Below are 26136 nucleotides of genomic sequence, written 5' to 3'. Positions count from 1 at the left end.
AGAATCCACCACAAGACACAAATTTCCTCTTGATCCTAGTTTCCTAGACTGCTCTTCCAGCCCCAACAATTACACCCATCTGATAGTATTTTCCCTTGCAACATCTCTCATTTCCCTCTCTTTCCTTCCAACTGTCCAAGGACACAGCAGGACATCCTGGTGAAGCAGCGAATCACTTCTTCTTCTGGTCCAACCACATTCAGTGGTTACGTTGTTTGGAGCAACCAGATGCAGATTGAATCATCACATTCTGAGACTTGAGTTTCAGTCTGCAGGTGTGACCCTAAGCTTGCTGTTGTCCATGACTTTAAATTCACCTCTGACCTTTCTGGCTCTGGTCTCCTGTACTGTTACAACCAGGCCACATACAAGTTTCAACTCTGTCATGGACAGTCTCGTCCCCAGCTGTGAAAGTAGGGTTGGGCATCGGTCTAGCAATCCCATGCCGTAATAACCCAGAGCTATAGAAATGCCAACAGCAGCTCCAAGGAAGACCTCATCCCTGGGAGAGGAAGTATTTTTGAAATGCCTACACCTGGGGACAACAAGTAAGACCAGCCCAGGATAGAGGACACTGGCCGGCTGCTGTCAGTGGCCCCAGTAGGGTGATGGACTTGAGTAAGTACACACAGGTTTCAGGAATAACGCATCATCTTCTGTCTGAATACACTGCAGTCTTCTCAGCACGGAATAGAAGCTTATGTAAGTTTAGATAACTCACTGTTTCTACCTGACCATATCAGAATGGCAACTTCTGCAGCTTATCTATCTGTGCAAGTTCCCTCCCCCTCCATTAGTATAGTTTGGTAAAGGAACATCAAACAAGATACTGGAGGAACTCAGTGTGTCAGACTCCATCCAAGGAGAGAGATGGATAGTTGACATTTTGGGTTGAGATCCTTCAGCTGGACTGAAAGATAGAGGGGTGATAGCGGCATAAAAAGGTGGAAGGCAAGGAGCAAGTGCCTGGAGTTCTGGGTCAGTGCTGAAGAACGAGACCCAAAAAGGTGCTGACACTGGAGAGGGTTCAGAGGAGATTCAGAAGGATGATTCCGGGAATGAAAGGGTTATCATATGAGGAATATTTGATAGCCCTGGGTATATACTTGCTGGAATTTAGAAGGATGAGGGAGGATTTTATTGAAACTTTCGAATGTTGAAAGGCCTAAACAGAGTACATGTGGAAAGGATGTTTCCCATGGTGGGGGAGTCTAGGACAAGAGGGCACAGCCTCAGGATAGAGGAGTGCCCTTTCAAAACAGAGATGCAGATAAATTAGCCGGAGGGTGATGAACTTGTGGAATTTATTATCACAGGCTGCTGTGGAGCTCAGGTCATTGTGTGTATTTAAGGCAGAGCTTCATTGTTTCTTGATTGGACATGGCATCAAAGCTTATGGAGAGAAGGCCGGGAGTGGGGCTGAAGAGGAGAGAAAAGAATCAGCCATGATTGAATGGTGGAGTAGACTCAATGGGCCAAATGGCCTAATTCTGCTCCTATGGCAAATGGTCTTATAGTCTTATGGATGGGAGAAAGATATGGAAAGCTGGAGAAGGACTGCACAACTCAAAGAATATCTCCATTCCGCTGAGACTAAGCAGCTTCAACATAAGGAGAGATTGGGAAAGGCCCAACCAGCTACATCTACCACCACTTCAATGCCCTCACCTGCCAACACTGCAGTGGGACCTGTAGCTCACAGATTGGCCTATTCAGTCATCTCCAGACCCACAAGTGACCAGATCAACCACCAGGTGAAGAATCATACTCAACTCTGAGTGATTGCTGATGATGGGGTTGGGGGAGTTACAGGGAAGAAAGGGGCTTATTTTGTTGTTATCTTTTTGCTTGCTGCTTTCTGTTTTATTGAGCCTGTCTTGTTCTGGTGAGCATTGTGCGTGTGCTGTCTTGGTACCAGAATGTGTGGTGACCCTTGCGAGCACATCCCTAAATGTGTTGGTTGTTAATGGAATCGATGCGTTTCACTGTGTGCTTCAATGTCCATGTGAATAACAGCAATATTTCCGGTTAAGATGCTACTACAGAACACGTGCGACAGCTCACTGGTAGTTAAAAAGTTAAGAAATCTTGACTAAAATCATCATGAAAAATTCCTTTTCTGAGGTAAATTGTGTCAAGTTATCACCGCAAACAGTGAAGGTGCGAGAGATGGCGAGGTGAGTTCAGGAAATGAGATGGTGTGTTGCAGAATCGTTGCAGATGGAGTTCTGATGCCTGTACAACTGGCCCAAGTGTGAGAATGGATCACTCTGGGCACCAAATTGGTATGAAGAGCTTGAGAGCAGCTTTGGACTGGGTGGCATAATCAGATCCCAGAGTGAGCCGCTAGGCGGTGTGGTCTAGGCCCTGACTTCTTCGCAGTAGCTAGGTCCTAGTGTGAGATACAGCCCACTGTTTAGACAATTTAAACAGCGACCCAGATCAGAGGCGAGAGCTGATTTTTCCTCGCTCCCTGCAATATTCACTCCTCTCACCAGGGCGACGGAGCCTTTCGCTGTTCTCTTGTTCAGTCAATTTAAACACTGGCCCTGGAGGACTGGAAAGACAGGGTATTGGAATCTGAGGCATAAGCCGATTTCTCTTGTTCTCCACAATGATCACTCGTCTCTCCATGGTGCTGAGGCTATGAAGACTGCCCTGGCTGCTGTGCTTCATGCCCACTAATATGATGGACTGATACTGAGGCTTTGGGCCTACTCCAGGCTGCTCCGGAGATGGGATCTGAAGAATCAATTTCGTTCAGAATGTTGTAGTTTGCATCAATTGTTTGCATGATTTGTGCTCTTTTTCTCTCTTGTGCATCGGGTGTTGGTCTTTATTTTCTTTTGTTTAATTGGGTTCTTTCGGGTTTCTTGCGTTGAGGCTACCTGTGAGCAAGCAAATCTCAAGGTTGTATATCTTATACATTCTTTGATTAAAACAATGTACTTTGAATCTTTGAATTAACATACCTGAAACTGAATCTCTGAATAACAGTGTTAGGTGGATCCAAGTGAGAAGGGGGTGATAAACGAAGGAACTTTGATTCTAAATTTGATTCTAATTGCCACAGTAGTGAATGTAGTCACACCTCATCAAAGATATTTCCCCATTTTTTTATACACATCCCTCCTTCCCCATCATCTCTTCAACTGAAAATTAACTTTACTAGGATGCTGCCCGGTTTAGAGAGCATGTCTTATGAGGAGAGGTTGAGCAAGCGAGGACTTTTCTCTTTTGAATGAAGGAGGGTGAGAGGCGACTTGATCGAGGTGTACAAGATGATAAGAGGCATAGTTAAGCAACACACACAAAATGCTGGTGGAATGCAGCAGGCTAGGCAGCATCTATAGGGAGAAGCGCTGTCGACGTTTCGGGCCGAGACCCTTCATCAGGACTAGATATAGTTAGCCTGGATAGGCAGGGACTTTCCCCCAGGGCAGAAACAGCCTATACCAGAGGGCGTCCTTTTAAAGTGATTGGAGAACAGTTCCAGGGAGATGCCAGAGGTTGTTTTTTTTTACAGAGTGCTGGCTGTCTGGAATGTACTGCCAGAGGTGGTGGTAGAGGCAGATATACTAGTGACGTTTAAGAGACTGTAGGATAGGCATATAGATGAAAGAAAATGGAGGGCTGTGTGAGAGGGAAGGGTTAGATGAATTATGGGTTAGGTTGAAAGGTCAGAACAACATCTTGGGCTGAAGGACCATACTGTGTTCTACGTCTAACTTGTTTTTTCTCCTACCCAGTTATGATGAAGGGACTCGCCTGCTGTTCCTCTCTCCACAGATGCTGACTGACCTTTTCTGTTTTAACTTATGTAGAGGTGGTTTTCCAATGCAGTTCTAGTGTTGGTGCTGTTAATTCAGCAATATCTTCTGATTCCTCCCATGCAGAGTATGCTCACTGGGTTGATGTATCACAGGCCTGACGACCCTGTTGACTTCCTGCAAGGTTGCTTGAAGAAGGTGAAGGAGCTCGGTGGACCAGACAAAGTACGATGGGACTCCTTCGTTGCTCAGGAGAAGAGGGCCTTGCCCCCTCTCAACGGCTGTCAGAACCGGAGATCGCTTTTCAGGAATGGTAAATGATTTGACCATAAGATGTAGGAACAGAATTAGGCCACCAAGCCCATTTGACCATGGCTGATTTATTATCTCTCTGAGCTCCATTCTCCATTCAGTTTAAAGCTCCCTCTCACTGCATGCAACTGCTGAAAATTCCCCAGATTCAGTGAATTCAAGTTCAAGTTGATTGCAATTCAGCTGAATACATTTATACCACCAAACGAAACAACTTTCCTCTGGACCAAGGAGCACAACATAGTACATGTAACCCACAGACAACACAGAAAGTAAGTAATATTACCAGAAATAAATTAACAAATAATAAAATATATTCCAGACGATTTATGACGCGTGTTAAAAAATAAACAGTATACCGCTTTTGCCACTTCATATGTGGTGAGGCCTGACTGGAGGAAGGGAATTCAGTAGTCTTGTGGCCTGGGGAAAGAAGGTATTTCTCATCTTAACAGTCCTGCCCTCATGCTACATACCTTTTGCTGATAGTAAGGGGCCTAAGAGAGAGGAAGAAGCAGGTAATTGTCCAATATCAGACATAGAAACTGAGGCTTGTTGCCTACTTGGTCAACAGCTCACACTCTAATAGGCCAACTCTGCTACAGTTGGCATTTGAGTGCAGTACTGTGGGAGGGCTGTTCTGTCTGAGGACCTTTTTTCCCATGAGATATTAAAACATATTATTCAATTTCTGCTCTAGTGAATTGCAATCCTTTCTGTCCAGATGAAGGGTCTTGACCTGAAATATCTTTCCACAGATACTGCCTGACCCACTGAGCTCTTCCAACAGCTAGATTATAGCTCCAGATTCCAGCACCTTTGGTCTCTGGTGTCTCCCATTCATCACTCCTGGATTTGGGGAATTCTCACAGAACTGGAATATTGTGTTCAATTCTTGTCACCTCATTATAGAAAGGGCATTGAAGCTTTAGAGACAGTGCAGAGGAGATTTACCAGGATGCTGCCTCAATTGGAGAGTGTGTCTTATGAGGATAGGTTGGGAAAGTTAGAGTTTACCTCTCCAGAGTGAAGGAGGATGAGAGGTTACTTGATGGAGGTGTAAAAGATGATAAAAGGCATAGATAGAATGGACACCCAGAGAGTGTTCCCAGGGTGGAAATGGCTAATACCTGGAGACATAATTTTAAGGTAATTGGAATAAAGTATAGAACGTATGACAGAGGTGGGTTTTCTACACAGAGAGTGGTGAGTTTGTGGAATGCCCTGCCAGGGGTGGTGGTATAGCCAGTTACATTATGGACATTTAGGAAGCTCATGGATAAGCAGATAGATGATGGGGAAATAGAGGGCTATGTAGGTGGAAAGGGCTAGATTGATTTTAGAGTGGGTTAAAAGGTTGGCACAAAAATGTGGTGAAGGGCCTGTACTGTGCTGTAGTTCTCTATGTGAGCTCGGTTCTGTACGATACATTGGGTTTCAAACTATTGTTCCATCCAACGCAGCCCAAACTATTATAAAATACCTATGACCAAGCCCCGTTGATGCTTCACAATGGCTGCATTATCATATTTGCAACTTCAGTATAAAAATTCATAAAATATCAATAAACAAAGTGCTTGCCAAATGTGATATTATTCTGGTTCCATTGAGAGAGTGAACACAACCCATCCTGCAAACTGCCTTTTCCAAAAGCTCCCTTCTAGAAAGCGCTACAGGGCTATTAAATCCAAAACTTCATGTAATTTTAAAAGTTTCTTCCACCAGTTAATCTGGTCAACCATTCTAGCTACACACCCCACCCCCTCTATCTATTACCACTCTCATTGCATTCCACAGCACTGTAAACACTTAAATCCAGCTTTTATAATGCTGCTTATTTTGTAAATATATGCTGATATTTATGTATTTATACAGATTTTATTCCTTATCTGCCATTTAACCTTTAACATTTTTTATATTATCCTTTATATTTAATAATTGTTGAATATTGATTTTGTTGCATGTCTCACCCTGACAACACACCACAGTTACTGTCTAATACATGCCTAATAAAGTTGATCCCTAGATCCCCTAAAATCTAGGGATCTCTCAGGAAATCCCCTGAGAAAAAGAAAAGGTCAGAGTTGAAATAGTTGTAAAATGTCAAGCACTTTAGCAAAGCAATTGGCCATCTGTTATACGCAGAGTGTGTTTGCTCAAAAGTTGCATTGCGGTCTGCTATGGCAACACCAGTGGCCAGGAAGGTAAAAAGCGACAGGCAAAATAGTCAACCCTTTTCATTTCTTCTATCATGCACTTCCCGACACTATTCCATCTGCCATTTCTTTACCAATTCTCCCAATCTGTCTAAGTCCTTCTGGAGTCTCCCTGTTTCCTCAAACTACCTGCTCCTCCATCTATCTTCTTATCGCCTGCAAACTTGGCAACAAAGCCATCAATCCCATCATCCAAATCATTGCCATATAATGTAAAATGAATCGGTCCCAACACGGACCCCTCTGGAACACCATTAGTCACCAGCAGTCAGTCAGAAAAGGTTCCCTTTATTCCCACTCTTTGCCTCCTGTCAATCAGCCACTGTTTTATCCATTCTAGAATCTTTCCTGTAAGACCATGGGTTTGTAGTTTGTTAAGCAACCCCATGTGTGGCATCTTGTTAAAAACCTTCTGAAAATCCAAGAACGCAACATCAACCGATTCTCCATTGTCTGTCTTGCTTGCGATTTCTTCAAAGAATTGCATCAGATTTGTCAGACAAGATTCCCAACCATCAAATCCAACATATTCCCAACCACTGAGGATAGACTGACTGGCCTATAATGCCCTTTCTTCTGCCTCTCTCCCTTCTTGAAGAGTGGAGTGACATTTTTAATTTTCTAGTTTACCAGAACCATTCCAGAAACTAGTGGTACTTGAAGGATCATTCCTAATGCCTCCACAATTTCTTCAGCCACCTCTTTCAGAACCCTGGGGTGCACGTTATCTGGTCCAAATGATTTAACAACCTTCAGACCTTTCAGTTTCCCTAGTAATGGTAACTTCACACTTGGCTCTATTATATGCTCTCTCTTTGGCTTTTATGTTGGCTTTGATTTCCCTTGTTAGCCGCGGTTGTGTCATCTTGCCTTTAGAATACTTCTTCCTCTTTGGGATGTATATATCCCGTGCCTTTCAAATTGCTTCCAGAAATTTCAGCCATTGCTTCTCTGCTGTCATCCCTGCCAGTGTACTTTTCCAATCAATTCTGGCCAAATCCTCTCTCATGCCTCTGTAATTCCCTTTACTCCACTGTAATACTGATACATCCGACTTTAGCTTCTCCTCCTCAAATTTCAGGGTGAAATCAATCATATTATGATCACTTGCTCCTAAGTTTTCTTTTACCTTAAGCTCTCTAATCAATTGTGGTTCATTGAACAACACTGAATCCAGAATAGCTAATCCCCTAGTGGGCTCAACCATGAGCTGCTCTAAAAAGCCATCTTGTAGGCACTCTAGAAACTCCCCTCCTGGAATCCTGCACAAACCTGGCTTTCCCAATCAACTGCATATTGAAATCCCCCATGACTATTGTAACATTGACCTTTTGGCACGCATTTTCTATCTCCTACTGTAACAGTAGACCACATCTTTACTACTGTTTGGGGGTAAGTACATAACTCATATCGGGGTCTTTTTGGGATATAATGTTGAAATTGTACAAGGCATTGGTAAGGCCAAATTTGGAGTATTGTGTGCAGTTCTGGTCACTGAATTGTAGGAAAGATGTCAACAAAATAGAGAGAGTACAGAGAAGATTTACTAGAATGTTACCTGGGTTTCAGCACCTACGTTACAGGGAAAGGTTGAACAAGTTAGGCCTTTATTCTTTGGAGCATAGAAGGTTGAGGGGGGGGTCTTGATAGAGCTATTTAAAATTATGAGGGGGATAGATAGAGTTGACGTGGATAGGCTTTTTCCATTGAGAGTAGGGGAGATTCAAACAAGAGGACATGAGTTGAGAGTTAGGGAGCAAAAGTTTAGGGGTAACGAGGGGGAACTTCTTTACTTAGAGAGTGGTAGCTGTGTGGAACGAGCTTCTAGTAGAAGTGGTAGAGGCAAGTTCAATATTGTCATTTGAAGTAAAATTGGATAGGTATATGGAAAGGAATGGAGGGTTATGGGCTGAGTGCAGATTGGTGGGACTAGGTGAGAGTAAGCGTTCGGCACGGATTAGAAGGGCCGAGATGTCCTTTTTCTGTGCTGTAATTGTTATATGGTTAAATGGTTTTTACCCTTGCAGTTCATTAGCTCTATCCACAGCAATTCAACATCTTTGAACCCTATCTCTAATGAAATAATTTCATTTTTTACCAGGGGAGCCACGCCAACCCCTCTGCCTTCCTGCCTGTTCTTTCGATACAATGTGTATCTTTGGACATTAAGCCCCCAGTTATCATCTTCTTTCAGACATGATTTAGTGATGCCTACAACATCACACTTGCCAATTTGACCTTATTCCGTATACTGCATACATTCAAATATAACACCTTCTGTCCTTCGATTTTGTCCGCCTTTTATGTTGCAACCTATCCTGTTGACTGCTATTTTGCCCTATCATCAGTCTCTCCCTGCTAGGAGTCTCACTCCACATTGCTTCTGTTTGTAAACCAACTACCTCATCTTCAACACTATCACTCCAGTTCCTACTCCCTGCCAAATTAGTTTAAACCCTCCTGAACAACTCTAGCCAACCTGCCCACAAGGACATTGGACCCCCCTGGGGTTCAGTTGTAACCCATCCCTTTGGTACAGGTCATACCTTCCCCAGAAGAGATCCCAATGATTCATAACTCCAAACCCCTGCTCCTGCACCAGTTCCTCCTGCCAAATCATCCTATTCTTACCCTCACCGGCATGTGGCACAGGCAGCAGTCCAGAGATTACTACCCTGGAGGTCCTGTTTCTCAGCTTTCTACTTAGCTCCCTAAAATCTCTCTTCAGGACCTACTCACCTTGTCTGCCTATGTCATTGGTGCCAATATGTACCAAGACTTCTAGCTGCTCAACCTCACCCTGGAGAATACCATGGACATGATCTGAGACCTCCCTGATCCTGGCACCAGGGAGGCAACATACTATCTGGGTGACTATCGCGTCTACAGAATCTCGTCTCTGTTCCTCTGGCTAAGGAATCTCCTATCAACACTGCAGACCTCTTCACCCCTCCACTCTTCTGAGCCACAGCACCAGACTCAATCACTGTAGCTCCTCCCCTCCTCCCCCCGCCCCCAGTAGGTCGTCCCTCTCAATAGTATTTAAAGTTATATACTTATTATTGAGAGGTGTACTCTGCACTGGCTGTGCGTTTCCCCTCCTTCTCCTGACAGTTACCCAGTTACCTGTCTTCTGCAAGCTGGGGGGAATTACCTCTCTGTAGCTCCTGTCTGACATCAAAGACCTGCACAATCCAGGTTACTATCATCTTCTCGTTACTATCATCAGGAAGGAGGTGCAGGAGCCTTAGGTCCCACAACACCAGGTTCAGGAACAGTTATTACTCTTCAACCATCAGGCTCCTGAACCAGTGTGGATAACTTCACTCATCTTAATGCTAACTGACTTCACAGCCGAAGACTCACTTTCAAAGACTCTTTACAACTTATATTCTCAGTATTTTTTTATCTACACTGTTTGTCTTCTTTTGCACGTTGGTTTTTTTGTCAGTCTTTGTTTACGTGCAACTTTTCATAAATTCTATTGTATTTAATTTTTTCCTGTAAATGCCTCCAAGTAAGTGAACCTCCAGGTAGTATATATTAACAGATATGTACTTTGGTAACAAATTTACTTTGAACTTTTCTTCCATTTGCCCATAGTTCTGCCCGAGAGTCCCAATTTTGCGTATCGGCGTTACGATCGCTTGCCACCAATTCACCAGTTGTCTATCGAGAGCGACACAGATCTGTCTGAAACTGCCGAACTTATCGAGGAGTACATAGTGTTCGACCCTACCAAAGCTCGCCCGTGGATTATCCTACTCATAGGTAACTTTGCTGCCCCACCCTTTCTTGGGCCCGAGAGACAAGGATAGATGAGGGAGTTGGGAGACTGAGGGAAACGGTAGAAACAGATGAAACGAAGAGGGGTCTCAAATGAGTGATAATTCACAGGCTGTTGCCATTGGGGGTGGAGGTTAAGGACAAGAGATCAGAGGTGCAAAACTAATCAGATTCAGATTAACATGCAATACAGTGGAAAGACAAAGTCTGTAAATTGCAAAAATAAATAAATTGTGCAATTAAAAGGAATAACAAGGTAGTAATCATGGACTAGCGACAGGGCCCGGGTCCTAGAGCGAGGAACGACCTAATGTTTGGATGATTTAAACATCGGGCCAGATTGAAAAGGCAAGGTGTCGGGACCAGGGAGAAGGGATGGACCGGTTCTATTCGCTGCTCTGCGGCTCGGCACTGAACTGAGGCTGGGGCTGTGGCCTGCTCCGTGCTTCATGTGTATGGACTCACTTTCGTTCTGAATGTTATCCGTTTACTACTATTGTTTTGCATGATGTTTTATTCCTCAGCACATTGGGTGTTAATGGATTCTTTTGGGTTTCTTTGTTTCATGGCTGCTTGTTAGGAGACGAATCTCAAGGTTGTATAATGTAAACATGCTTTGATTATAAATGTACTTTGAACTTTCATTCCGAAGCTGTCCATAGGGACTTCGTACTTTCTCCCCACGACTGCGTTAGTTTCCTCCAAGTGATCCTGTTGAACTTAGAAGTCTGATGGTGGAGGGGAGAGAACTGTTCCTGAATCGCTGAGTGTATAGGGCTCCTCAGGCTCCTGTACATCCTTCTCGATGGTATTAATAAGAAGAGTGCACATCCTGGATGGTGAGGGTCGATAATAATGGTCGCCACCTTCTTGAGGAACCATCTTTTGAAGAAGCTCTCAATGGTTGGGACGTTTGTGTTCATGGTGGATCTGGCTGAGAAACCTCTTGGGATCCTCTTCATCGGATCCTCCATACCAGATGATGATGCAACCAGTTGGAATGTTCTCTATTTTAAATCTGTAGAAATTTGCAAGTGTCTTTGGTGACATAGCAAATCCCCGCAAACTCCTGATGTAGTATTGTCAGGGCCCTATCTATCTAATCTTATGAAAGATGGCATGACATTACTTTTGAAGAGTACTTGCATTCACAAAAATACAAGTACTCTGGGAATCTGGAACTCGGAAATCCAAAAACAGAAAACATGATTTTATAATGTCTAAGAGGTAAGCACACAAGCACATGGACAGGCAGGGAATGAAGGGATGTGGACCACGTGCAGGCAGATGGGATTAGTTTACACTGGTATCCTGTGCGACACTGACATTATGAGCCAAAGGATCTGATCTTGTGCTGTTCTGAGGTCATGGAATTCTCCCTAAACAGGAGAAAGTCTGCAGATGATGGGAATCCAAAGGAAATCAGCAGGCCAGGCAGCATCTGTGGAAATGAATAAACAGTTTACATTCTGGGCCGAGGCCCTTCTTCAGGACTGAAATGGAAGGGGGAAGACTCCAGAATAAAATAGCGGGGGAAGGGGAAAGAGGCTTGCTGGAAGGTGATAGGTGAAGTCAGATGGTTGGGAAAGATCAAGGGCTGGAGAAGGTGAGGAGAGAGGATCATGGGAGAAAGGGAAGAAGGAGAGGACCCAGCAGGAAGTGATAGGCTGGTGAGAAGAGATAAATAGTCAGAATGAGGAATAGGAAGGGGAATTTTTTTTACTGGAAGGAGAAATTGATATTCATGCTATCAGGTTACCTTGACGGAATATAAGGTTTGCTCCTCCACCCTGAGGGTGGCCTCATCTTGGCACAAGAGGAGGCCATGGACCAACATGTCAGAATGGGAATAGGAATCAGAATTAAAATATCTGGCTACCAGGAAGTTCTGCTTTTGGCAAATATGCTCGACAAAACAGTCTCCAATTTAAGACAGGTTGCGCCAGTGTAGAGGAGGCTGCATTAGGAGCGCTGGACACAATAGACGACCCCGGCAGATTCACAGGGGAAGTGTTGCCTGGAAGGACTGTTTGGCGCCCTGCATGGAGGTGAGGGAGGAGGTATATGGACAGGAGTAGCACTTGGGCTGCTCCCAGAACTCTCCCTGTAGCCTTGAGCAGTCTTTATCCCTTATTCAGCAATACTAAGGTAGATCACCTGATCATTACCAGCTCGCAGGTTGTATGAACCTGGATTCCTCCAGGGACACCATACCAATGTCCAACTTCCTGATGAAATCCAATCGGCACAGCCTGCAGCAGCCCAGAACTCCTGGCTTCAAGCCATCCGACAGCCTCCACCCCGAGCAGCCGGATTACAGGCGCCCGCCACTGCGTCTGCACGGTAGTGTAGTGGTTAACGTAGCCCTATTACAACACCAGCTGTACAGCTGGACATAGCAGTTTCAGAAAGGATGCCGAGGAGGTTTACCAGGGTGCTCTCTGGATTAGAGAGCATGCCTTATGGGAAAAGTCTCAGTGAGCTAGGGCTGTTCTCTTTGGTGCGAACGAGGAGGGGAGTTGGCCTGATAGAGGTGTACAAGGTGATAGGAGGCATAGTTAGAGTGGACAGCCAGAGACTTTTTCCCAGGGTTAATTAATGGAGGCATAACTTTAGGGTGATCGGGCGGAAGTATAGTGGGGATGTCAGAGCTAAATTCTTTACACAGAGAGTGGTAGGTGCGTGGAATGCTCTGCCAGGGGTGGTGATAGAGGCAGATACATTAGGGGTATTAAAGAAACTCTAGGTAGGCACATGGATGATAGCAAAATGGAGGGCTATGTGGGAGGCAAGAGTTAGGTTGATTTTAGAGTAGATTAAAAGTTAGACACAACATTGTGGGCCAAAGGGTTTGTACTGAGCTGTACTGCACTATGTTTCTTTTTCTGAAGATCTAGATCTTTAAACTTTTAAGAACTTATATGCGCAAAGGATCTGCCACATTTCTCGTATCATTACAGCTCCGTAAAGTGCATTTAGACATCCTAAAGACAAGATAACTGGTTCAGGGTGCAGGTTTTCCTTTCTGACACCGTGTTGCGTTTCTCACACAGGCGGCCCTGGCAGTGGCAAGGGCACCCAGAGCCTGAAAGTTGCCCAGCGGTACGGATTTGAGTACATTTCAGTGGGAGAGCTCCTCAGAGAGAAAATGATCCACAATGCGACCTGTAACAGGAAGTGGAGACTGATAGCTAAAATTATCACCAACGGGGAACTAGCACCTCAGGTACAAACCTAAATCTGAACATTTATAATTGCATTCTGGCTTCTGTGTCAAAGGACCAATTATCTTGGAGCACAGAGATTGTTAAATGCTGTGTAAGGATTGTCTTTCTTACGGTTTTACAAAAATAGACAACACTGGCAAGGCTGGAATTTATTATCTATGCCTAATTGCCTTCTGACGTGAATGACTTGATAAGCTGTTTCAGAAAGCCAGCTGAGGGGTCAGCCACATTCTGGGATCTGAGTCATGCACGGGGCGGAACAGGGAAATGATGAAAGGTTTTCTTCTGCAAAGCATGTGAGTGAGCCAAGCATGAGTGTGTCACGGGAGCGCAGCGTTCAGCACGACACTGTTACAGCTTGGGGCTTCCGAGCTCAGTTCTGGCTCTGTCTGTAAGAAGTTTGTACGTCCTGCCCAAAAGCGTGTAGGTTTCCTCCGGGTGCTCTGGTTTCCTCCCACATCCCAAAGACGTACCAGTTAATAGGTTAATTGGTCTTTATAAATTGTGCCATAATTGAGAGCCTCTGTTGGTCAGAGTTGACCATGGATATTGCATCCTAGCTGTCTAGATATGCAAGCCTGGCCAGTACAATATGGGGAGCAAGCCGTTGCCCATGTAGCAAGCTCCCCCTCTCCACACATCTGATGAGCCCAAAGGAACGGCAGAGACTGATACAGTTTGGCACCAGCAGCATCACAGGAGCTGCTAGTCAGCATTGAACTCAACGTAGGACTGCCTTAGGGACTCCAGTTCTGGATTTTTCCCTCATGGTTTACTCCTGAAGCCTTCCCCATGAGTGGGTATAGCGCAAGGCAGCGAGGTTTGAGATCAGAGTTTTCCTTCTCCTAGGTGAGCTGCCAACCACGGCTAATGAGCCCCATCTGCCCAAAGCAACTGGTTTTAAGGTGCCAGTAAACCACTTTTGCCCCTTCTCCTGTCAGTAGAAATGGTTCTACTGGGCTTAGTAGCTAAGCCACATGTGAAGGCCAGGAGCTGGGCTTGGTTGTGGGAGGGTATTTGTGCTGTGATTAGACTAGGGTTAAGTGGGTTGGGTTGCTGGGCTTATTCTGCGCTGTATCCCTAAATAAATTTAAAGTGATTTCCCGACAGTTCTGGAGTGTCATATCACTTGTAGTTTTCTGATTTTAGATGTTTAATTGCCTGAGTTTACAGTGTGCAGTTCTGGTGTCCACATTACAGGAAGCTTTGGAAAGGGTGCAGAGCAGGTTTACCAGATGCTGCCTAGATTAGAGGGCCTGAGTGATAAAGAAAGGGTGGATAAACTTGGTTTGTTTTCTCTGGAGCATCAGAGGCTGAGCAGCTCTACTATTCTATGTTCTGTATTAATTCCTCAGATTTGAACTCAGCATCATCATTACCTGCCAACTCACCAGCCTCAGCGGCAAGCACATACTTCTCCGGAACTTCCGCCACCTCAACGGAATCCCACCACCAAGCACATCTTTCCCTCCCCCCCCCCCCCCTTCTGCTTTCTGCAGGGATCGCTCTCTACACGACTCCCTTGTCCACTCATCCCTCCCCACTGATCTCTCTCCTGGCACTTAGCCTTGTAAGTGGAACAAGTGCTACACCTGACTCGACACCTCCTCCCTCATTACCATTCAGGGCCCCAAACAGTCCTTCCAGGTGAGGCAACACTTCACCTGTGAGTCTGTTGCAGTCATTTACTGTGTCCAGTGCTCTCAGTGTGGTCTCCTGTATATCGGCGAGACCCGACATAGATGGGGAGACTGCTTCGCCGAGCACCTGCACTCCATTTGCCAGGAGAAGCGAGATCTCCCAGTGGCCACCCAGTTTAATTCCACTTCCCATTCCCATTCTGATATGTCCATCCATGGCCTCCTCTACTGTCGTGATGAGGCCACACTCAGGTTGGAGAAACACCTTGTATCCCATCTAGGTAGCCTCCAACCTGATGGCATGAACATTGATTTCTCAAACATCTGGTAATGTCCCCCCACCCACCACACTTCACCATTCCCCATCCCCCTCCATCCCCTTCTCCCTCTCTCACTTTATCTCCTTGCCTGCCCATCGTCTCCCTCTGGTGCTCCTCCCCCTTTTCATTCTTCCATGGCCTTCTGTTCGCTCCTATTGGACTCCCCCTTCTCCAGCCCTGTATCTCTTCCACCAATCAGCTTCCCAGCTCTTTACTTCACCCATCCTCCTTCCGGTTTCACTTATCACCTTGTGTTTCTCTCCTCCCTCCCCCACCTTTTAAATCTACAACTCGTTTTCTCCAGTCCTGCTGAAGGGTCTCGGCTTGAAATGTCGACTATGCTTTTTTTCCATAGATGCTGCCTGGCCTGCTGAGTTCCTCCAGCATTTTGTGTGTGTTGCATCTGCAGATTTTCTCTTGTTTGAGATCATCATCATGTGCCATGTCATATGATGTAGGCGATCATGGTTAAATGACCATGATTGTTCTTGGCAAATTTTCCTACAGAAGTGGTTTGCCATTTCCTTCTTCTGTGTAGTGTTTTACAAGATGGGTGACCTTCCAGCCGTTATCAATACTCTTCAGAGATTGTCTGCCTCGTGTCAGTGGTCACATAACCAGGACTTGTGATATGCATTTATTCGACCTATCATTTTTATAGCATTTATTCGACCTATCAATGACATCGACATAGGTGACCATTTGGAAAGCGCCTGTTGAGTATATTTAACTAAAGGGAAGAAATTATACCTATATAGGTCTTTAAAATTTTTTGTAATTTTGATACCAAGGTAAGTAAAATGATTTTTGGCAATATTAAAAGGTATTTGATCATAATAATCAAAATAATTATTAATAGGAAATAATTCACTTTTATGTAAATTAAGTTTATATCCAGAAAAAGTACCAAATTCCATAAATATAGATAACATAGAAGAAATAGATTTCTTAGGATTTGAAATGTAAACTAATAAATCATCCATGTATAACAAAACTTTATGTAATTTATCCCCCCTCCCAATACCCTGCACAGAATTAGAATCCCTAAGAGCAATAGCAAGTGGTTCTAAAGCCAAATTAAATAATAAAGGGCTAAGGGGACAGCCCTGACGGGTACCTCTATATAATCTAAAGTAAGGAGACTTTTGGTTATTAGTGAGAACTGCAGCTACCGGGGCATGAAATATCAATTTAATCCAGGAAATAAATCCTGGACCAAAATTGAACCTCTTCAAAACCTGAAATAGATAAGGCCACTCCACCCTATCAAAGGCTTTCTCTGCATCCAAAGATACAATACATTCAGATTCTTTGGTTGAGGGGGAATGAATGATATTTAATAATCTTTGAATATTAAAATGTGAGTACCTATTTTTAATAAATCCTGTTTGATCGTTTGAGATAACATTAGGCAAGATACTCTCAAGCCTATTTGCTAGAATCTTAGAGAGGATTTAAAAATCTACATTCAGTAAAGAAATAGGTCTATAGGATACACATTCCAGTGGGTCTTTCCCTTTTTTTGGAATCAATGAAATTAGTGTTTCATAAAAAGTTTTAGGAAGGTTCCCAGAAGGTCACATAACCAGGACTTGTGATATGCACTAGCTGCTCAAACAGCCATCCACCACTGCTCCCATGGTCTCACATGACCCTGATCCGGGGGCTGAGCATGTTCTACACCTTGCCCAAGGGTGACCTGCAGGCTAGCAGGGGGAAGGAGCACCTTATACTGTACCATCTTTGGTAGAGATGTATCTCTCCCACACCTCCCCCATCCTCTCTCCCCAGATTTGGACTATCACCCCTGATCAGTTGACGAGGTGTCAGGATATACTCTGCGACCCGCCAAACAAACCAGAGAAAGAGATTGCATTTATATTGGATGGAACAGCAGAATAGCATAGCGGGAAGCATAGCACTGCCAGCAGCCCAGGTTCAATTCCCAGTGCTGTCTGTAAGGAGTTTGTATGTTTTCCCCATGACCCGTGACCGTGTGGGTTCCAAAGGTGTACAGGTTAGTAAGTTAATTGGTCACTTGTCTGTTTTGGGATGATGTGGTCTCGTTGGCCTGGAGGGGCCTGTTATTGTGCTGTATCTCTACATTAAAAAAAATTAAAATCATAGTAGAGCAATGAGACCTGATAGAAAGCTCTAAAACTACATGAAGCATAGATAGGGTAGAGAGCCTAATCTTTTTCCCAAGGTCGACATATCAAGTACCACAGGGCATACATTAAAGGTGAAACAGAAAGTTTAAAGGTGGAAGTTTTTTAAATGGAGTAGTGGGTGCCAAGAGCAGTCTGTTAGTGGAATAAACAGTCAGCTTTTCAGGACAAGACCCTTCATCAGGACCCTTTGCAGATATGATAGCGATGTTTAAGAGACTGTTTGGATGGACACGTGAATATACAGGGATTGTGGAGAGAGATGGATTGCGTACAGGCAGCAGAGATTTAGATTCCGACTCATTTGACACATGTACGTTGAAGCACACAGTGAAATTTAGCGACACAGCACGGAGTAGGCTCTTTAAGCCACATCACTCCAGCAAACCCGACAAACCCAGTAGACCCTAACCAAATCATGGGATGATTTACAATGAACAATTAACCAATCCAGTACATCTTTCAACCGTGGGAGGAAACCGGAGAACCCGGAGAAAACCCACATATTCCACGGGGAGGACATACAGAGACTCATAAAGTCGTAGGAAAGTACAGCACAGAAACAGGCCCTTTGGCCCATCTACTTACAGAATGGCGCTAGAATTGAACTCCAAATTCTGGAATGCCCCGCTATCATGTATATACATTTGCATACGGTGAAATGTGTAATTTGTATTAACAACCAACACACCTATGGATGTGCTGTGGGCAGCCCACAAATGTTAATTTAGTTTAATTCAGCATCCCGTTTGGCGCAGACGCTATGGAACAAAAGGCCTGTTCCTATGCTGCATTGTTCTAAGTCCTCTGTTAAATTCTCTGGGTTTCATTCTCAGATTTAAACTATCATTCCAGGATCAGTAGACAAGGTTAAATTAAATAAGAAGAGCAAAAGAATAGTGAGGTAGTGTTCATGGGTTCAATGTCCATTCAGGAATTGGATGGCAGAGGGGAAGAGGCTGTTCCTGAATTGCTGAATATGTGCCTTCAGACTTCTGTATCTCCTTCCTTATGGTAGCAATGAGAAGAGGGTATGTCCTGGGTGATGGATGTCCTTAATGGTGGATGCTGCCTTTTTAAGGTTTAATATCACTGACACCTCAAAGAGGTGGTATCCATCCTCGGTTGGGGCAGCACAGTAGAGTAGTAGTTAGGACAACGCTTTACAGTACAGACAGCCCAGCTTCAATTCCTGCTGCGGCTTATAAGGAGTTTCTTCGTTCTCTTTGTGACTCTGTGAGTTTCCTCCAGGTGCTCCTGTTTCCTCCCACAGTCCAAAGACTGGAGAGGGTTCAAAGGAGGTTTATGAAAATGATTCCAGGATTAAACGGCTTGTCATTTGAAGAGCGTTTGATGGCTCTGGGCCCGTATTCACAGGAATTCAGAAGAGTGAGGGTTGGCTTCCCTGAAAGCTATTGAATGGTGAAAGGACTTGATAGACTGGATTTGGAGAGGCTGTTTTCTATGGTGGGAGAGCCAAGACCAGAGGACACAGCTTCAGAATAGAGGGTCATCCTTTTAGAATGGAGATGAAGAGAATTCTTTAGCCATGGAGTGGTGAATATGTGGAACTCTTTGCCTCAGGCAGCTGTGGAGGCCAAGTCTTTATGTATATTTAAGGCAGAGGTTGATAGATTCTTGATTAGTCAGGGCATAAAAGTATAAGGGAAGAAGGCAGATTGGGGCTGAGTGGAAAAATGGATCAGCCATGATGAAATGGTGGAGTAAACTCGATGGGCCAAATGGTCTAATTCTTCTGCCTTATCTTATGGTCTTATGTCATGACATTTGTTGTTTTGTGACTGTAGTACAGTGCAATACATAAAAAACTATAAATTACAATAAGAAATATATATTAACAAAAATTAAGTTAAATAAGTAGCACCAAAGGAGCAAAAATGGTGAGGTAGAGTACGTGGGCTCAATTGTTCAGAAATCTGATAGTGGAGGGTAGGAAGCTGTTCCTAAAACATTGAGTGTGTGTCTTCAGGTTCTTCTACATCCCCTCTGGTGACTGTAATGAGAAGAGTGCATGTCCTTGATGGCAAGGGTCCTTAATGATGGATGGTCTCTTTCTGAGGCATCGTCTTCTGAAGATGTCCTCAACTCTCTATGTCTTCAGTGCACTAGCAACAACCCACCAAGCAAAGCAAATAAAAAAATTGCATTTATATAGTACTTCCCCAAATTGTACAGACATCAAAAGCAACTTATAACCATTAAAGTACTTCTGAAGAGTAGCTACTGTTGAATCAGGATCAGAATCAGATTTAAAGTCAGTGGCATGGGTCGTGAAATTTGTTGCTTTGCAACGGCAGTATATTGCAATACATCATAAAAAATACAATAAGACATATAGAAATACTTTTTAAATTAAATTCAATATGTAGTGCAAAAGAGAGAAAAAATATTGAGTTGGTGTACATGTGTTCACTATCTGTTCAGAAATCAGATGGTGGAGGGGAAGAAGCTGTTGCTAAAATGTTAAGTGTGTCTTCATGTTCCAGTACCTCCTCTCTGATTGTAGCAATGAGGAGAGGGCATGTCCTGGGTGATGGAGATCCTTAATGAGGGATGTTACCTTTTTGAGGCATTGTCTTTTGTAGTTGTCCGTGATGCTGGGGAGGCTCGTGCCCCCGATGGAGCTGGCTGAGTTTTAGCTTTCTGATCCTGTGCAGTGGCCTCTCCACACCAGATGGTGATGCAACCAGTTAGAATACTGTGGGGAATTGGCAGATATTTCAAGTCAACAGTGCAATTAATGAAGAAATGTGTGCTATTACTGTGCTGGCTTTGTACATTTCATTGTCCAGATGAGCACATTAATAAATTATATGTGTGTCTCCTAACTGAAGGAAACCACGATCACTGAGATAAAGCAGCGTTTGATGCAGCTCACGGACACCCAAGGAATTGTGATTGATGGATTCCCAAGAGACGTGGCCCAGGCATTATCCTTTGAGGATCAGGTATGGACACCTGGAGACAGGAATGGTATTGCTGATCACCTTCGTTGGCTTGAGTGAAGTATTTACTGTGGCACTACTTACCTCTCCATTGCTGGATCTAGCGATATTGATCCAGACAATCTATAGAGGCAGATAACACTGTGCTCGTGACCTTTTTATTAAGTGTTAGAAGAACAGAGAGAAAGAGAAAGAAGTCCTAGTTGGTTCATACTCAGACGAGTGATAAACAACCATCCAGTGATAACAATTAACCTATTAAATAGCCAGATTCAAATAGTGTGACACGTGCTGCAGAACATCTAGAAAATACAATTACTAGAAAATTAACTGAAAAGTTACATGTACATAGGTGATCAGCATACAATTATATGAAAATTATAAACAAACATTGGAGGGTTAAACCACAAGGAAAGTACTAGAAAAATAAACATTTGACATCCTAATCCAAAACCCTCAAATCTGATTCAAATCCCTTGCAATGAACTATAGATTTACAAACTGAGAGGCTGATTTTTTTCCACTGTATCCATTTAAATAGTTTCCCTAGTTCTTCAACTATCTGGCATTGAGCACTTTAGATCAGGGCACAAGTTAATTGTTCCTCATTACAGTTCTGAGAGTTAGGAAAATGACTGTGTATTTAATTATTCCCTGTTCAGTATATTAATCATTCAGAATTAAAAGGTTGCATGTGCGGGAAGAAGATAGAGAGCCTAGTGGCATGGTGTCAAGAAAACTTCCTTTCCCTTAACGTCAGTGAAACAAAAGAGCTGGTCATTGACTTTAGGAAGTGGGGTGAAGTACAATTTGTCCTAGTCGAGTCATGTGGACTCTGTGGCTAAGTAAGCTTCCCAGTGCCTCTAAGGAAGTTCAGTAGGCACTTGATCACCCTCACTAACTTTTGCTGGGACACCACAGAAAGCACCCTATCTGGGTGCATCACAGCTTGGTAAGTCAACTGCTCTGCTCAAGAAATGGTAGCGAGTTGGGGTCGCAGACCAGTCCATCTTGCAAGCCAGCGTCTCTTCCATTGACCAGCTATGCTTCCCTCTGCCTTGGGAAAGCAGTCAACATAATCAAGGACCTCTTCCACACTGGTCATACTCTCTTCTTCCCCTTCCCATCAGGCAGAAGACAAACGTACCACCAGGCTCAAGGTAAGCTTCTAGCTTGCTGTTATCCCACACCGGTCATAGGAGCAAAATTAGGGCATTCACCCCACTGAGTCTGCTCTGCATTCTGCCATGGCTGATTTGTTTTCACTCTCAACCCTATTCCCCTGCCTTCTCCCCATAACCTTTGACGCCCTTACTAATCAAGAGTCGATCAACCTCCGCTTTAAGTATACTCAACGACTTGGCCTCCACAGCCGTCTGTGGCAGTAAATTCCACAGATTCACCACCCTCTGGTAAAAGAAATTCCTCCTTATCTCTCTTCTAAGTGGATGTCCTTCTATTACTCTGAGGCTGGTCCTAAACTCTCCCACGATAGGAAACATCCTCTCCACATCCACTCTGTATAGGCATTTCTATATTTGATAGGTTTCAATGATTGGGCGTCTCATATGCTAAAAATGAGCCCTTAATCTCCTTATCCACTGCCTCATGGCCCTTGCATACTGTTGCCCACCTACACTGTACTTTCTCTATAGCTGCAACACTATACACTGCTTTCTTTTCCTTTCGTACTATCCTGATGTACTTATGTATGGAATGATCTGTCTGGATGGCTTTTCACTATAACTCTGTACGTTTGACAATAATAAACCAACTATCACAATTCGGGCTCTTCCAGTGTTTCTGCAGTCAAATGATATCCTACAGTCAAAAGACATACTGGGTAGGTTAATTGTAAATTGTCCCGTGATTAGGTTAGGGTTAATTGGGGTTGTCGGGGTGGCTCAGGCGACGTGGCTGGAAGGACCAGAAGTCCTACAATGTGCTGTATCGCAAAATAAATTAATTAATTATCTATTTTAGACATTTTTTAAGATTTAAATTTATACATCACATGTACATCGAAAAATACATTGAAATGTGTTATTTGCATTAACAACCAACCTAAGAGCTGGGGGCAGCCACTCATCGTCCGGTACTAGCATAGTTTGTCCACAGTGTTCATCAGAACAACACAAGCAGCAACGATGACAACAAAATAATACAAAACAAGGCAAGACAACAACAAAACAAGCCCTGCCTCATCCACTCACACACACATGGACAGGCCTCTAACTCCAGAACAGGTCACCTCCCACCTCCAGTTCATGGCCCGGGACTTTCAGACACACAGTCATCGGGCCTCCTCCGACCTCCTGGCCCTGGCCTGGACTCAGAGACATCAGGTCACTGACCTTCGGACAAGCCGGCCCAGAGCTTCAACCCTTGGGCCTCTACTTTCAGACTCGCTGACTTCAGGGTTTGACTTTCTACCCTTTTTTGTCCATGTTCACATTCAGCAGTTTAACCTCCACTTGAAATCTTGTCATGCAGATTCTCTTTTCCGTATGTGTCTGGTCCATCTGCTGCCAATTCCTTCAACGAATCCTTGTTCCTCATGCAACGAGATGGTCTCTGAAATGAATTCTGGTGTTGGAATGGGTTGCATCATTCTACTCTGTGTGAGACTGGACAATCAGGCACAGATCTCACTCCATGCCAGGCCTTGCACGTTGAGTTGGTGGGTAGGAAGGCAAAAGCAACGTTAACATTCACTTCGAAAGGACTAGAATATAAAAGCAAGGACGCAATGCTAAGGCATTGGTCAGACCAATTTTGGGCCCCGTATCTAAGGAAGGATGTTTTGGCCCTGGAGAGTAATCCTGGGAGTGTAAGGGTTAAGATAGGGCAGCAAGGTAGCATAGTGGTTAGCACAACGCTTTACAATAAAGGTGTCCCGGATTCGATTTCTGCCACTGCCTGTACAGTGAAGCCCGGTGGGTGGGAAAGGTCAAGGGCTGGAGAAGAAAATATCTGAACAGGAGAGGAGAGTGGCATCCAGCTTCACCTATCACCTTCCGCCTTCCACCCACCTTTTTATTCTGGCATATTTCCCCTTCCTCCTCAGTCCTGAAGAAGGGTCTCGGCTCGAAACATCAACTCTTTACTCTTTTCCATAGACGCTGCCTGACATGCCGAGCTCCTCCAGCATTTTGTGTGCGTTGCTGTGGATTTCCAGCATCTGCAGAGTTCTTCAAGTTTGTGATCAGATACTGAAAGGCCTGGATGGAGGTGGTTGTGGAAAGGATGTTTCCATTAGTAGGAAGGTCTAGGATCTGAGGGCACAACCTCAGAATAAAATGTCATCCTGTTAGAATTGCCAGAGAGTGGTGAGTCTGTGGAATTCATTGGCCAAGTCATTGGGTGTACTTAAGGCAGAGCATGATATGTTTTTGATTGTTAAGGATTATGGGGAGAAGATAGGAGAATGGGATTGAAAATATTAGCTATGATTGAATGGTGGAGCAGACTCAACGAGCCAAACAGCCTAATTCTGCTCCTAGATCTTATAACCATGAGGGTTGTGCTGGCTACCGGGTACAGGAGCACAATTTCTCATTAGAACAATTAGTCCCTTTAAAGCCTTGCCCTTTAATCAATGTAAAAGCTGAAAATAGATCCTGGATGATAATTCAGCAAATACCCAGCAGAGAGATGAGGGATTCTGTAATGAAAGACCTCACCCACCCCAGACATTCGGTCTTCTCCCACCCTCCCATCAGGAAGAAGATACAAAAGTCTGAAAGCACGTACACCCGGCTCAAGGACGGTTTCTACCCCACTGTTATAAGACAACTAAATAGTTCCCTCGCACAATTAGTTGGACCCTTGACTTCATAATCTATCTCGTTATGATCTTGTTTACTTGCAGTGCAATTTCTCCATAGCTTTTACGCTTTATTTTGTATTCTGTTACTGTTTCACCTTGTTCTAGCTCAGTGCACTGTGTAATGATCTGATCTGTATGAGCAGTATTCAAGACAAGCTTTTCACTGTATCTCAGTACAGGTGACAACAATGGACCAGTCCCAATCCCAATTCCAATTACTGGGTGAGCTGTTATAATCTGGAGTGTGCTGCATGAATGAGCAATATAAGCAGAACAAATAATAACCTTAGAAAGAAAATTGGGAACAGATTCAGGAAGATAAAATGTTTATGGTGCAAAACCATGGACGGTGAGGATTATTTTATAGGAGCACTCAGTGCTCTAACTCTTAACTCATTGCTCTGCCATGCGCAGTCCCGAGCTCTGTATTGAAATGAGGAGGGTTGGGCATGGGGCTCACAACCCCCATGATATAAAATCCGAGAGCAATGGAAACACCAACAGAAGCTCCAAAGACCTCAACCATGGGAGATGAAGGATTTTTGCCGAGAGCAGAAGTTCCCAACCTTTTTTATGCCATGGACCCCTACCAATAACCAAGGAGTCTGTGGACCCCAGGCTGGGAACCCCTGATCTAGAAGACGTATGAAATCATGTGGTGAATGCTGCAGGTCTGTGGAAGCCAATCAGTTTTCTAAGAGAGGCCAGCCAAAGAAGCTGACACCAAGAAGATAAACTACACCCAGGAATAACTTGAAAGATGGGTTCAGTCTTAAAAGGAAGAAGAAGACCTCAAAGCACCTCGTTCTTGTTTCCGAACAAAGATGGTTCTTTTAGAGAAATGACAGCAGCCTGATGAGGCAAAGGGTGCCCTCTGCTGTATAATGTTGAATGGAAATCAGAGCAGTCATCTGAATAAATCATGAAAGGGTTTGCTAATATGGATAGAGAGGAATGATTTCCTCAGCTGGGAGTTGGGAACACAGTTGGTGGTCTCAAAATTAAAGCCAACTTGCTTCTCCAGGGAAATAGTGGCAGAACTGTGAAACTGGTGATTCTAACTGCTCGGACAGCTGGAGATATCGCAGTTAGTATAGGCAGATTTTTTATGAGCGAGGTAGGTGGAGCTTTATTCTAGCTCAATGCACTGCGTAATGATTTGATCTGCATTAACAGTATGCAAGACAAGGTTTTAACTGCAACTTGGTGTATGTGGCAATAGTAAACCCATTCCAATGAGGTTGATATCCAGATCAATGACGTCTGAGGAAGATGCAAAAACGGTAATATGTACCACAGACTCAAGGACTGTTTTCATTTCACAGTTATTAGGTACAAGTGCACACCTGATCATTAATGCAAATAATTAATCAGCCAATTGTGTGTCAACAACTCAATGCATAAAAGCATGCAGACAAGGTCAAGAGGTTCAGTTGTTGTTCAGAGCAAACATCAGAAAGGAAAAGAAATGTAATCCAAGTGGCTTTGACCATGGAATAAATTATTGGTGTCAGACGGGGTGGCTTGAGTATTTCAGAAATTACTGATCTGGGATTTTCACGCACAATAGTCTCGAGTTTACAGAGAATGGTGCAAGAAACAAAAAAAAATCTTCCAGTGAGATGCAGTTCTGTGGGCAAAAATGCCTTGTTAATGAGAGGGCGGCAGAGGAGAATGGCCAGACTGTTTCAAGCTGACAGAAAGGCGACAGTAACTCAAGTAACCAACAGTTGTGTGCAGAAGAGCATCTCTGAATGTGAAACACACCAAACCTTGAAGTGGATGGCCTACAGCAGCTGAAGACCACAGACATAGGCTTAGTGGCCACTTTACCTCGTGTATAAGACTCTTGAATGGACCTCTAAGACAATATAGATGAACTGTTGATCTCTCAACTTACCT

The 26136-nt window shown here is 44.0% G+C and overlaps 1 protein-coding gene across 1 annotated transcript in view; it reads left to right on the top strand.

Annotated features, from left to right (window-relative positions):
• ak5 (adenylate kinase 5) overlaps window positions 1-26136 on the top strand; it is a 76334-nt gene that overhangs the window by 5091 nt on the left and 45107 nt on the right. The window contains exons 2-5 of the mRNA XM_073062588.1: window positions 3897-4083; window positions 9902-10069; window positions 13138-13310; window positions 20295-20408. Of these exons, the coding sequence (XP_072918689.1) occupies window positions 3897-4083; window positions 9902-10069; window positions 13138-13310; window positions 20295-20408 (642 nt within the window). The remainder of the gene's footprint in view (window positions 1-3896; window positions 4084-9901; window positions 10070-13137; window positions 13311-20294; window positions 20409-26136) is intronic.

This window comes from Hemitrygon akajei, chromosome 12, assembly GCF_048418815.1.
Source record: "Hemitrygon akajei chromosome 12, sHemAka1.3, whole genome shotgun sequence".
Lineage (NCBI taxonomy): Eukaryota > Metazoa > Chordata > Chondrichthyes > Myliobatiformes > Dasyatidae > Hemitrygon > Hemitrygon akajei.
This window is presented reverse-complemented; position numbering and strand designations above follow the sequence as displayed.